The sequence below is a fragment of the Podarcis liolepis genome (assembly GCF_965112155.1).
Source record: "Podarcis liolepis genome assembly, chromosome: 6".
NCBI classification, from domain to species: domain Eukaryota; kingdom Metazoa; phylum Chordata; class Lepidosauria; order Squamata; family Lacertidae; genus Podarcis; species Podarcis liolepis.
The window spans coordinates 33502136-33516262 of record NC_139559.1 but is presented as its reverse complement, the minus strand read 5'-3'; the positions used below and the strand labels follow the sequence as shown (position 1 = coordinate 33516262).

The 14127-nt window shown below is 41.6% G+C and overlaps 1 protein-coding gene and 1 long non-coding RNA gene across 16 annotated transcripts in view; one reads left to right on the top strand and one right to left on the bottom strand.

Moving 5' to 3' along the window:
• The window catches only part of PPP1R12B (protein phosphatase 1 regulatory subunit 12B), a 103435-nt gene that overhangs the window by 83350 nt on the left and 5958 nt on the right, over positions 1 to 14127 (top strand). For 6 of the 15 annotated variants that reach the window (XR_014527413.1, XR_014527415.1, XR_014527416.1 and 3 more), the window contains 3 exons: positions 28 to 132; positions 385 to 438; positions 2253 to 2303. Coding sequence is in view for 9 of the 15 variants with exons in the window: in XM_083508544.1 (XP_083364670.1) it covers positions 28 to 132; positions 385 to 438; positions 2253 to 2303 (210 nt within the window). In the remaining 6 variants the exon portion in view is untranslated. Of the gene's footprint in view, positions 1 to 27; positions 133 to 384; positions 439 to 2252; positions 2304 to 6112; positions 6241 to 9601; positions 9782 to 14127 lie in introns of all 15 variants that reach the window. The other 9 variants (XR_014527414.1, XR_014527417.1, XM_083508542.1 and 6 more) reach the window with 2 other exon arrangements.
• LOC310709262 lies at positions 9978 to 14123 on the bottom strand. Its single transcript, XR_014527433.1, has 2 exons — positions 13501 to 14123; positions 9978 to 13321 (listed from the first exon to the last, which is right to left on the bottom strand). It is a non-coding gene; the product is annotated as an uncharacterized lncRNA (long non-coding RNA).

Sequence of the window (14127 nt, the reverse complement as noted above, 5' to 3'; positions counted from 1 at the left end):
AACTCCACTTCTCTTTTTTCTATCCAGCTCTATGAAAGTGCCCTGTCTGAAAATCAAAAGCTGAAATCAAAACTGCAAGATGCTCAGTTGGAGCTCGTCGATATCAAGACAAAAATTGACAAAATAGCCCAGGTGAAGAGACCTAGGAAACAAGGGATGTACTGGGATTGCAGCTAGATGGAAACAAATGTTTGGCCTTGGTGATAAGGAGTTAATAGCATTTGAAGGAGGGCCATCACTGCTTCTCAGACAAATGATAAAATAGAAGCAGTTGTGCTGTAATGTTATATTGCTTGGTTTCTTAAGAATTCTGATTTTATTTGGAAAGTATTTCTTTGTAATACTTTCTACTTTTGTGATAACTTTGGTTTTTCATTTCAATAGCAGAAGCAAGAAAAAACCTCTGATCGTTCGAGTATGCTTGAGATGGAAAAGAGGGTATGTGTTTCTGCTTTTTGGTGTCCACTTACGTAAAACTTAGCATGGTTTTAGAATGCATACTCATTTTAAAAGAGAAATATCACTACAGGAAGCTGATTCTGTTCCTCCTTCAAGTATCCTTGGGTAATCCTGATCTCCTTGGCTTCTCATACTTGTTTACAGCATTTTTGTTAACTGTAAAACTGTTCATTTTGGCATCCTGCCATAGTAAGATACACGGTTTGATAAATCACCACTAATGAAGCCCAGAACTTACTGTTCTAGCATGGCTGTTGATGTGATATAGTTGATTAGAGACGTTCCATTGATTGTGGTTATATTTTGAAAACATGAGATCGAATAGAGTCAATTTTATCATAAGTTATCAAAATACACCAACTCATTGTGTTACAATTATTTAAAATGTGCAAGTTTCTTACGAAGATGAGTACCAAAAATACTTAAATTCCAGCAAAGTTTAAATCTAAAGATGAACACATAACAAGCTTAGTATGTAAGCATATTATGTTTGTGCTACTGAATTCCCTTTATCCAGTACAAAGCTCTGTTTCTTCTTGGGCTTATTGGCATGTAAGTTCTTAAAATACCTTCCAAATACTTTCCTTGGAAAACAGTAAATCGTTTGTGGTTTCAGTGCCCCGTTTTGATTTTGTTTATTATTTGCTTGTTTTTTCCTGAAAATATTGCATTTGGGTTTTGTTTTGTTTTTTTAACGGAGACACTAAAACGGAGCTTTGTAAGATGTAGGATGAGAGGTACAATTGAAGTTGGAGTTGTTGGTGGCCCACAGTGAAAGCAGCACTCACCTGGCTTCTGGTTGCATGCATTGCTGCTGCAAACTGAGAGGGAGGTCTGAGGTGGCAACAAAGCCAACAGGAGCATTGGGTTGGCTTTGCTGGTGTGTTTGCACTGCACCAACCTTACAGTCACTTCCCCACTCCCGTTTTTCATCTCGGTGCTTAGCAGCAAAGTGGATCAGGTGTGCTACTGCCTTGAAAGCAATTGCCCCTTGTTATTATCCACCAACAACTGGTATTCAGTGCCTCTTGCCTTGGAACATAGAGGTTTCCTCTAGCCATCCTGGCTCAATGCCATTGATTCTCGCCTTCTTGTCTAACACTTTTCAATATGGTGTGTGTGTTCTTTTTAAAGAGGTGCTTTCTTTGCACTCAGAGCTCTCAGCCAGAGGATAAATAAGAAAGAGTAACTAGGCACACCTTCTATCCACTATAGTAAGATGACGCTATGCCAGTTTTGTTTGTTTGGGAAATGGTACGTCCAGTACGCAGCTTCCAAACTAGTTAAATTAAGCATCCTCAGGGTGCAATTCAAACTGTACACTATCCATAGGCTGGGACTGAAAACTGAGCTCTTTTCAATGACCCCACTGGCTCCTATCAAGCTAATGACAAAACAATTGATTGTCTGTGAGGTGAAAGGAGCTGATAGGTAGTTGTGGCCAGGAAGAAACAGCAAATGGGCCTGTATAGAGCACAGGTGACCCTTAAGATTCTGGATTACAACTCCTCTCATCCCTGACCATTGGCCATGCTCTCTAGGGCTAAGGGAGTTGAAGTTCAAAAACATCTGTTCCCCTATCCCTGGTGCAGAGGTTGGAGATGAGCTGTGGAAACATACCAAGAAGAGGTTTTTTTGACATTGTTTATTCTTAGTGTAGGCCTTGTGATGTTTGACAACCTTATCAATGCTATTAATGATACATTTTTCTGAGGGAAATACAGCCATAGCGTACATTTTCATGTAGAAAAATTACACCAAAAATGGTAATTGTGAAAATATTTTTTAAACAGGAGAAACGAGCTCTTGAGCGGAAGCTCTCAGAAATGGAAGAGGAGATGAAGGTATGAACAATTCTTCATTTATTTTCCGCCTTCTGTACATAGTAGCATAATTTTGGATTGTCACATGACTCTGCTGGAGTTTTTTGCTGCAACAGATTAACAGGTGCCCCTCAGAAAATATTAGAATAGTGTAAGTCATTGTTAAAATGTTGGTATTGGATTAACCATTCATGCATGCACACCACTACTAGCTATTGGGAATTTATTTATTCATAAAAATATTTATAAGCCGCCTTTTATCTCTACAGGGCTCTCATGATGGTATTCAAAAACAAAAACAGATTTAGGCTATAAACCAGATTGAGAACATACTAAAAATTCAGAGCCATGCAGAATGGAAACTGTTTTACTGCCCCCCTGGAAATAAGTAGAGAGAAGCCATTTTCACCTCCCTTGGGTGAGAGGGCCACCATTTTGTTACTGCCACAAAAAAGGCCCTGTCTCCTGCAGTCACCTCTTTAGGCAGTGGAACCACGCCGCAGGGCCTTAGAAGAAGATTGTACACTCCTATGGGAAGAGATGGCTTTTCAGATATCCTGCCTCAAGTCATCTAAGGATTTAGAGGTTAGCACCAGCATCTTGATTTGTGTCCAGAAGCCAATGCAGTTGGTATAAAACAGAGTGAATGTGGTCTGTGTCGTGCACATCAGAAAGCAATTTGGCTGCAGTATTTTGCACCAGCTACAGTTGGCCAACCCTGTAGCCCCACACAGTTCGTGCTGCAATAAACTAAATGGTAGCTGGCTGAAGCATGCATCACTATAGCCAGATCCATCTTTTGCAGGAAGGGGCACAGCTAGTGCATCAGTCAAAACTGGGCAAAGGCATTCCTAACCGTAGCAGCAACCGGATAATCGAGGACCAATGCCAAATCCAGTAAAGCACACAAGTTGTGGGAGAGAATGCATCCCTGTCCAAAGCAGGATATAGTCCAGATAAGATTGCTGACTACCAGAACCACTGGCGTGGATTGAGCCTCAGTTTGTTGCCCCATATCTAATCCATCTCTGCATCCAGGCAATGGTTCAGGACTTCCACAGCCTTCTTGGGGATTAGTTGATCAGGTAGTGCTTGGCGATAGGGAGTTGGTGGATATACCAAAATTTAAAGTGTGCTAAAAGTCTGCCCAAAACTTCACTTGCATGGAAAATAGAAATGTTTCCCAGCTTGCAAGATAAACACTCCACAGTTTCGTGTTGCATTTTCTCTTGAATTTTGTATGCAGTGCCTTGCAAATGCCTCCTGAGTTTGTATGCTTCATAACTCTGAGGCTCTTACTCCTCTAGGATGATACCATTTTATTATGAAGCAGGATGAGGGTATCAGTTTATGTAGCAACGTGGGCTCTCAGTCCTCAGCCAACTGTTAGAAATACAGTGGCCACCGAGTATGCAGAAGTTTACCCCTGCTTTAGTGACATCACTTCAGACACAATATGGAGAGTAGCTTTTCCTGATGAAAGAAGAGATTTTTTTCTTGGTGTTCTTGCCATAGGGGTAAGAAGCAAAAGTGGACACAAGCCCTGGCCACGCAGTACTGTGCATGTCTACTCAGTGGTTGGTCCCATTGAGCTCAGTTGGGATTACTTGTGTGTAAAATATGATTGCTGCCTAAGAGAAGCACCCACTGCTGCAACATGCCAAAACCATATCTTTGCCAAACTAGTTCTTACTGTATAAATGCATCCAATGCTTTAGGTTTCTAAATGGGAAAGCTATTAGTAAATGTTATGAATGGTAAAAGAAAACAGAAACAACAGATTCCGTTATTGCACAGCACCTGCATGTAAAATTGCAATATGGACATAGAGAAGCCACTGCCTGTACATTGTCTGGGAAAATGCAGTTAGTTATAGTTTTTCCATGTCTCCAAACAAACCACAAGCTGCCGCCAAGGTTCCTTTTGGCTTACCGTGTGTGGTTTGTTAGCAGAAGACAACCTGTGAGCCTGCATTCACACGTAACACTAAGCCAAACAACAGCTTAGTTCCAGGTAGTGTGGCACCAACAGAACCAGGAGTGGCAATAAGTTGTGGTGATTTTTGCTCTGTGTCCCTGCACACTTTCTTATCCATGTTTAGCTATGGTTTCGCTTAGTGTTACAAGCAGACTGTTCACTCTGTGTGTCTGTACACAGTTTGATTGTAACTAAGGCTTGTATGCTTTGTTTCCAATCTGCCAGTAATACATTAAGGTCTCTGGCCTTGAAATACTAAATGCCTAGTGGGTCAGACTTTGCCTTCCACTGGTTATAGTATCTCGCAGAATCATTCCTGCTAATGTTAAATAAAATTCACTTTGGTATACAGATTCTCTTTTACTCTGACACACTGTGCAGGTTAAAATGTGCAGCTGACAGTTGTATAAAAAGGGCATAAGTGGAGCTGTGCATTCACCTCAGACTTGTGCCTCATCCATGCTGAGGATCCCTACCTCTGGGATATTTGGGCCCCCTTGGGATCTGAGGTGGGCACCCAGGTCATTGGAATCACCTCAGAGGGCTTCAAATGTGTTTGATATAATTTTGTAACCTTCCTCAATCTCTTTATCAATAGAAGATGACATGCAAGTGAGGAGGCAGGCAGGCAGAAGAGGAGTTTTACAACTGAGCGCTCTAGCTTCCAATTAGGAAATTTTACCAGGCAGGCTCCTTCTTTTACTTCCAATCACAGTACTTTTGGGAGGGATATAGGAAGAATTTCCCACCTGAGCATCCCAGCAAGGGAGTGCCGCCCTCACACTGTTGCTGCATTTCTCTAGTGCACTTGATAAAGGCATTTCAGCTTGTTGATTCTTTCTCTAACAGACTCCGCTCTAGTTTTGGGGTGGAGTTTTTGCATCTTTCCCCCTCATGTTCACAAGTCAGAATGTATGTGCAGCAACAGCAGCAGCCACAGTGTAATGAGCTACTATTCTCCCACCACAATTCACTTGCTGGCTTATCCAGTGACAACAGCACTGTAGCATGTTGGGAGCCAAACAGCTGCTCTGCTCTGCTCCTTGCCCGTTACAGTGTCACTGCTGGGTTGGCCTGCAAGTGAAAACATGGCGCGGAAATTAGTGACTTCAGCAGCATCACTGCCAGTGTTGGGTGCTTGGGGCAGGGAGGTAAGTGTTGACTCCAGCACACTCTGCACTGGTGCAGGTCCCAACATATATGCTCTAGTTGTTGGAATATTTTCTACCTCGTGCAAGAATTGTTTTGTGGGGCTTGGTGATTGGCACACTGAACATGCCAGGTCTTACATGCCAGACTCAGTGTTCCCTTTGTCTTCTGCTGCCTCTGCCTGCCGTTCTTTCAGTGCGCTATGTCAGCTCCGAACTTGAAGCAGTTACTCTGCTCCAGCATGGTGTCTCCACACTGATTCGAGGAATGTGCCTTGCTCCTTCCTCTGTCTCTTTCTCATTGTCTCCAGAAGTGTCTGCTAGCCCCCTTGCCTGCCTTCCTCTTCTCAGGCTTGCTGGTAAAGGTGCACGCATTGCTGTTTCTCTTCCTGCCTTCCTCTAATGCCAGGACTGGGGGGGGGGAGGGGTGTTGTGGGCCTTGCTGCTCACTTGGAATGCTAGACATGCAAGTTTTGCCTCATGCTCACATCAGCCCTTTTTTCTTCAGCTTTCCACTTCCTGTGACTTTGGTGCAAGGGCACCTCTACACCCACAAAACCACAGGGACAGGCATGACACCTCTTTTTTTTTTCTTTAAAGAACCACACCCTCGGTTTGGTAGGCTTCATCCCCTCAGAATAGACTACAATGGAAATGTCATCCAATTCTGCCAAAATATAGGTCTTCTTGATTTTCCCCTTGTAGTCAATGGGGAAGACATCGGGTGCTTCGGAAAATGAGGCGAGGCGACCCTCTGCCTTGGATCCGAGGCGAACTGCGATGTTAAGCCAAGCCACCAAGCCGAGGCAACCCCCAGTCCGAGCCAATGAGAGGTGGGTTCCAAGGCCATTTTTTTTTTCCTGTGCACGGCCCTAGTCATGAGGTATGCATTTTAAATCTCATGGCAGTTTTGGGCAAAACTTTTATAACTGCATTTCTTCCCATTCATTCATACTTCATGGCTCCAGAATATTGCTTGAAGGACGATTGATAGCACAAGTAAGTACATGAGAGGAGCTGTCAAGCTTCCGGTTTCCTTGCGCCACCATTTGAGCTTTCTGTCTAAAGACATACAGATTGGTGCTGGACTGGGCAGGAATTTGCCTTTTCAGGCAGCTCCTTTGAAATGCCATCCCTTTTTTGGACATCTGCTATAACGAAGTGCTGTTTTCTGGCGATCATGTTTTTCTGGTTAAGGCAGAGGCAACGTCTTGTGCTTCCCTGGTGACCTGAAAATACTAAGCTGGCTTCACTGTACTATATAGGTTTATACAATATGCAAATACTTCTGCTCCCAAAATGTGCCTGTTCTTTTGTCTGCCCCCTGGTGTTTATTTCCCTAGAACCTAAGTTCATTTCTTGGTGGTGGTGGGGAGAAATGTTTCTGCTTCAAAAACAGGAGCTGCTGCACCCCTGAAACCATAGTAGTGATGAAAGCCATTTCCTGCCTTGCTGGAGATGGTTCCAATTTATGTCCTTTATGTTTTTACTGAGTGTGATAATCCTTTGAAGTCAAGATCTGTTTTGACTTCGGGGGGGGGGGGGAGTTTCAAAAGCGGAAATTGCGCTCCATCTTACAGCATGATCCTCAGTTGCGGGGGATGGGTTGCACCATTGGCCTCTCTAGAGGTCTTATTAAAATGTAATTATTTGAAAGCTCTTAAAGAATTAAAATGAGAACGCAGAGGGGCAAACGCAACACCACCTTGAATTCAGCTACACAAAATAGCTATACTGTACCTTGTTCTGAAGGATGGTGTGACTAGCAACAACAACAACAAAACCCTCGTAAAAACGTACTTGTAAGAAGAACAATGTTGTTGTGATACATGTAACCAATATGCAGTAGTTACCAGGATTTTATCCTTCAGGTGTCATTGCTGAAGTGTTCGGCTCTGGAAACCCTAAAGCAGCAGTACTGATTTGTGTGAGGTGGTGAAACTATGAAAATCCTCGATAACCTTATTTACTATTTTTCTTCTGAACTGCCTTTTCTAAATAAATGTAGTGCCCTTGAGAGGTCCGTCAACTTTGGGTGTGCTGCCATAATATTACAGGCCATTTTCAGCATGTCTGCTTCTCTCGAATGACATCCATTTCATGCATTACATGCCTTATCTGTCCACAACTTCTTTTTATAGCCAAAGTCACCTTGAGTTGACAAAGCAAATATGCACACATCCTGCCTCAATCCCTCTTGTGCTGTGGTTGCATTTTGGCTTACTCCTCGTCCAGGAACTGCTTTTTCAATTTACATTCTTTCCCTGCTGTACAGTCACCTCTTTTCTTGCTGTCAGCAACTCACTTGGAGGAAGGAAGGTAAAAAACTGAGTTTGACACTGAAGCAGTGTCGTTAGGCTCTCTGGGCTGCTTGATCGCTTTGCGACTTGGCTGAACAAAGACACAGCTCAGCTATATCAGCTTAATCAGCTGGAATGTTCAGCAATTAAGCCTTTTAAATTATTGACAGGTTGGACTTTATCATTTTAGTAGTGAGACCTTTGATGCAGAATTCAGTTTCTTTTCTAGCCCTGCTGCCCCATTTATGATCTGTCCTCCTATGCAATATAATTATTGTGAAGAACTAAATTAATGAAGCATGAACCAGGCACACCAGCATTAGGATTTCCTAATAGTCACAGCATAGATGGGCGGGATAAGGATACTGTGTTGTGTGTCCCTCACAAAAATGTTTGCAGAGTTTGCTAACCTTTTTGTGTTTTTGTCTTATGGGCTTAGTGCCCTGTGCTTTAAAAAAATAAAATAAAATGACTCTCACAGTTGAAAATTAAGTAAATTATGTTCAGGGATCTGTTTAGCCAAACGGTTGTGGGGAGCTTTTGGTTGGAGCCTGGATTTAGTCAATAAATCTCTATGCTTCAGTCAATGAAGAAGAGAAGAGTAGAATGGAATGCAAGCTAATGGAAGATATTTGCTTCTGCAGAAAATTCTAGGTTGCTGTACCACAATCATCCCAGAAGTAACAAAAAGGATGCTGTTCCATTGGATTTGTGTTGCCTTTTCTGCAAATTGTTGTCACATGGATGTTGTATCTCATATTTTGAGATTATGTCAAGATTATTCCCCATCCTACTGGCCCAGTAAAACTTTCTGTAGGGTGTTTATATCCTCAGTTATATCTTCATCATTGTGTTTTCTTCACTTATTATTACACCATATTGAAAGTGAAATGCATTAGACATTTCTTTCTTTAGAAAATTGGGTCCTTTTAGAGTCTGCATTGGAAACCCTTCTGAAGCAATTGCCTTTGATGCTATAAAAGCAATTTCAAAGCACTTAATTGTCTGTATACTTGGCCTTTAGCATTCATACAAGATTTTAGTTCCATTTATACTAGAGAAAAATGCCATGAACACATAAATTAACACTTGTGTTTCATGCCAGTTTGGGACAGTAAGGCATGCTGACCATTTTTTCCATACGCATATATGAAAAAGTGTGTGCTTTATTTAGAGGGGTGTTTTTGAAGATTCTGCATCAGTGGTGTTTAGTGTAAAGCTACTGTTTGGCTAAATTGTGGAGCACAAATTCAGCACAGGGACACTTACAGACTGCACAGGCTATAAGAGTTGTGTATTGTGACAGTATTCAGCATTGTACAAACCAGTTTCCTTTTCTACTGCAAATACTACCACATGTTGTAAAGTGAAGGATAGCATTAGACTCATTTTAAAGCAATTTACCTCAGCTGCTACAACTATCCCCTTTTGCTATGCAAAGCCACATTGGCTGGGATGTGGGCCATTAAAAGCTTTTATAAAGATACTTAACTGCCCCATTGGTGCTCTTCCAACCAGCATTAGTCATCTGTCAGTACCTTGCAAAAGGACTTTAAAAGTGCTGTGCGCAAGGTTTTCCTGATGTGGTTTTCAGCCATGGTGAAGTTTCTCACTCCATTTAAGAGCTATAATTTGTCACCTTTATGGTGTTTCGTTAAATTTGAAACTTGGTTAGGTTCAAGCCTTAAGAGAATGAACATCATTCTCTGTGGTTTCTTTTTTGGTTGGTCCAGTGCTTTAGTATGTTGTCCAGCTTCTTCTGTGCTTTCACTGCTCTCCACCTCTCGTTGCTGCTCTTCTTTTTTTTCTTGCTTGCCTATTGAATTCATGTTTCTGTGCTGTTTTATATTCTCTGTTTTGTCTTTGTCTATCTCCTCCATGTCTCACTTTGCAGAACCTTCACCAGCTCAAACAGATTCACACTTTGAGGCAGATGAACGAGCAGCTGCTGGCCGAAAACAGGGCTTTGACCCGGGTTGTAGCCAGGCTCTCGCAATCCGCTGAGACCCCAGAGTCAGAAGAGCTATAGCATCTCCCCCTCCAGTTGATCTCTCCTCTCCTTCCAATCTTCCAGGCAGGTCTTTGCTCTTATTGTCTGACTGAGCTATTCCCTACCCTTTCTACATTCTTCCTAAATGTGGCAGATAAGGAGCGTGACACTCAAATAGCAGTATGGAAGTCACTGCCGGTTCATATACTAAACTTTGCATTTCTAATGCGTACAAGGTACTTCAGTCACTTCTTTTCAGGTATACATTTCCCCCATATGGGTTCTGCATCTCAGGATGATCACCAGCCTAATAATAGTTTTGTTCAAGCTTTATTTTGCCTTTTTAAAGCGTTGTTGGGTAAGCATTGGATGAATGAAAGAGACAGAATAAACACACAAAAATCCAGCCACCTGGTTTCCATGACTGTGAAAAAGAATAACGCAGTTCTGAAGGTAAATGTAGGATATCATTAATACTAACAAAATATATGTAAGTGATCAGAACTGGGACATACGGCTCAGTGTTAAAGATGGGTATGTATTGAATATTTTTATGAAATGGTGTAGTATCTGGTGTGAGCTAACACCGATGTAATCCAGCAATGTTAAAAAAACACAGTTTTGTCATTGGGGAGGTAGGTTGTATTCTAGCTGTGGTTTTGTAAGGATCTAAAGCTTTTAGACAGCAGGACATGGGTGGCACTGTGGGTTAAACCACAGAGCCTAGGACTTGCCTATCAGAAGGTCGGCGGTTCAAATCCCCGTGACGGGGTGAGCTCCCATTGCTTGGTCCCTGCTCCTGCCCACCTAGCAGTTTGAAAGCACGTCAAAGTGCAAGTAGATAAATAGGTACCGCTCCGGCGGGAAGGTAAACGGCGCTTCCGTGCGCTGCTCTGGTTTGCCAGAAGCAGCTTAGTCATGCTGGCCACGTGACCCGGAAGCTGTACGCCGGCTCCCTTGGCCAATAAAGTGAGATGAGCACCGCAACCCTAGAGTCGGTCACGACTGGACCTAATGGTCAGGGATCCCTTTACCTTTTTAAAGCTTTCCTGCTAATTGTGCATGTAAGTTGTGAGAGAGAAAGTACCGGAAACTGCAAAACAAATACCCAAGTCCTCATGTTTGTTTATTTATTACAAAATTTTCATACTACATAGATAACTACCCCCCCCCCAAAAAAATACTAAATATGTGGAGGGCAACAAATTAAAGAACATGCAGCATTTTTATTTAATGAAAGCCATTATTGAATAGTAAAGCTTATAAATGGTATGTGTTCGTCAGAAAAAGTAGGTATAGGAGGTTTTTTTAAGGACTAGATAGCTTCATGGAAGATATGAGTATCAAGACCTGAGGATGCCTTTGTCAGAGGTCAGGCCTATGTGGGTGGGGGGGGAAATTGAGTGGCCCCCAGTAAAGCAAGAGTGCCTCAGGTTTTCCCAACACTATAAAGATTCTACCCAGTTAGGATGGCTTTTTGCAAAGCACACATGAACAAAATAAAACCAGTTGTTTTGTTATAATGTTCTTTACTGGTGCTTTGAGCTCTCCTGAAGCTTTTAAGTTGCACACGGTGTTTGTTTTATGTGCTCGGTGTCTTACAGGTTGGCATGTTATGCTTGCTACATATAGCAGCTCTAATGCAAAAGTGTAAGTCTTTTTCTCTTGAGAACTTGCATCAGTGAAGCAAAGATTTGGTCCTTTGATACTTTGTCCCTGTATGTTGCAATTCATCTGACTGAAATGTCACTATAAGGTACCATCTTTCTTTGCAGATGCTAAACATTACAGGGACATACCATTCAGGCACATTGTCTTCTATTTCACAGTTGTATTACTTAATATACCTGGAATCTACGTTTGTACTGTACATGCAGAAAAGTGCTTTTCTGGGTATTCATGGAAACACCACTAAAGCTAGTTGGTTCCCCCCATACATATATTTTCATAGCTTGTGTTTAGTGTGAATGATTTTAATGGATATCATGTAGTGAATCCTGCATAATAGTTTTGGGGAACACCAGATGTGTTGTGTAGTAAATTGCACATTAATCATTTTGTCCTCCTTGCCCTAATTTGACTAGTCATCTCTCATGTTTGGGCTAATTTGCTTTGAAGGAACTACTGAAGGATGCCATTGGACTGATGGTAGAACTTGTTCTGACACCCCAAGTTTTGTTAATAATCTCACTTGGCCCTGCTTTCCTATTATAAAATGAAAATAATGGTTGTACCTGTCAAAGACATTCTAGAAAGTGTATGTCTGACTGTTGTTTGCAGGCTCATCCTATAACTGCCTATATAACATTAACTATTCACACCATCGTGTGAAGCTCAGGATGAAAACTATGAAGTTCAGCTATCATTGTTATACCGGAAACCTATTTGCATATTCAGGCCCCACAAAGAGAAAAGTTGAATGCTGATTTTATAAATCCAATACCATTCCAATCTCTGCTTGCAATTTTTGGGGATATTCAAGCAAATATTAAAGAACTCTGCTAACCTGGGATGAAATACCTCACCATTAAGGTTTTGTTGCTACTGACTGGTCAAATAAGTGTGACTACATCTGTTGCAAAATGTCCTAAATTTGCAGCATCTCACGTTACCTGTAGCAAATCATAAAGTTTGTCCCTTCAGTATTGACAGTAAATCTGTGGTGGTTGCCTTTCTAAATATTCAGAATGCCAAGTACTGTATAAAAATTGAAACACTGAACAGGATTTGGGATTGTGCCTCTTTACCCTTCTCATTGCTAGGCTAGGTCAAAGGGCCATCCACGTTGGCATGGATGGAGGAGAGTGTGTGTACTTCTTATCCTATCATGTGTCAAAGTGGCAAGGTCAGCAAGCTGTCAGTCATGTATTCCCATTAGCAACAGGCTCCCAATAAGTCTGTGTGCAGAAAGGTGCACATAACATAGCCCACCTCCCCCTTCTGCCATGGTTGGAGTGTCCTTTGTGGCTTTATCTTGACCTAGTCTCTTCTCCCTGGGCTAGAGGTTGTGCATCATTTCAATATCCCTGATCAGGCCAAGCACCTGGTCATTTATTTCAACAGAGGCCAACCTCTAGGAATTCCTGGGAGCTTGAGCGGTTGGCAAAATGCTCAGGAGTCTGGAAAGCAAGCTGTCATAATTAGCCATGTGCTGCATACCTCAATTAGTAAAGGCATAAGAATTCCAGACTTAAGCCATGGCCCAAAATAGATCACTCTTGGTTGTCCTTGCCCCAAATCACTTAGCATTTCTAGGCACCCAGTACTAACCCTTACTTTTAATGCAATATATAAATATATTGCATTAAAACAAAACTTTTATCTCGTAAATTAGTTGTTAATCAAAGAGATATTTTATTTTATTTAAAGAGTCCAGTTTTGGTCTATGATCTACTGTATATTTTGATTAGTTGTTCCTGAGATCAAGAAGTAGGCTTTCATCTACGTTGAGATGCAACTGGATGCCATTTTGAATCAAGATGCAGATGGAACCTTTTAAAACTGCTCTGGGTTTTTTTTTTTTGTTTGTTTGTTTGTTTCTTGAGCAATGCCGGGTATGAAGCTGCTAGTATTTCATAACTTGCCTGAAACATAATTGGGTGCCTGCTGTCAATGGAAAAACTACTGGCTGGAGGTTACCAACACTTTCCAAAAGTGAATCCACCCGCATAAATTGCTGCCTCCTAAGTCACTGGTGTGGGTGGGGTGCAAGGATAGATTTGAATCAAATGTGCATGATAATACCGAGACCTTGTGAGCAAAGTATCCCTTCTTGACTATTGCTTGCATATGTTGAAAAAGACATTAATAGAGGCACATAGCATGTAACAGAAATCGCACCCAACCCCACTGTTGGGCTGTAATTGTGACTGCACATGGAAGTATAATGTGTGAACCAACCCTAAGTTTTCTGAAAGTATGCAACTTTTCCTTCTGAGTTTAAAAGTGAGAGATTTCTTTTGCATGGGATTTATCCAGATGTGAAGGAACAATGCTACAAGGCAAGTGCATTTCCTAAAATGAAGTAAAGCAAAAGAGTGCAAGTAGCATTGTCCAGGACGAAATGCCTTTCAAGTTATGCTAGATTGCAATTGTTCTCCAAAATGTACTTCTTTCTCATAATATTTCTGGGAATAATTTCCTGGGCTTACAAATGTCCACGAGTGTGACGTCTAATCTAACATACTCACTCAAGTAGATGCTGCTCTGTATATGTGAGAATGAAAGAGTCAAATTCATGTTTAATCTTAGAGATATGAATATGAAACGGATACACTTCATTGGTGTGGCTTAGTTGCTTTTGAGATCAAATCCATTTTTGATTAACACTAGAAATGCTTTCGTTTGAGTGGTCGTGTGTTTCTCACCCATCAGAGCTGCATAGGAATTTCAGGACAACCAATACTGAATTGTTTGGATCTTGTCTTTGA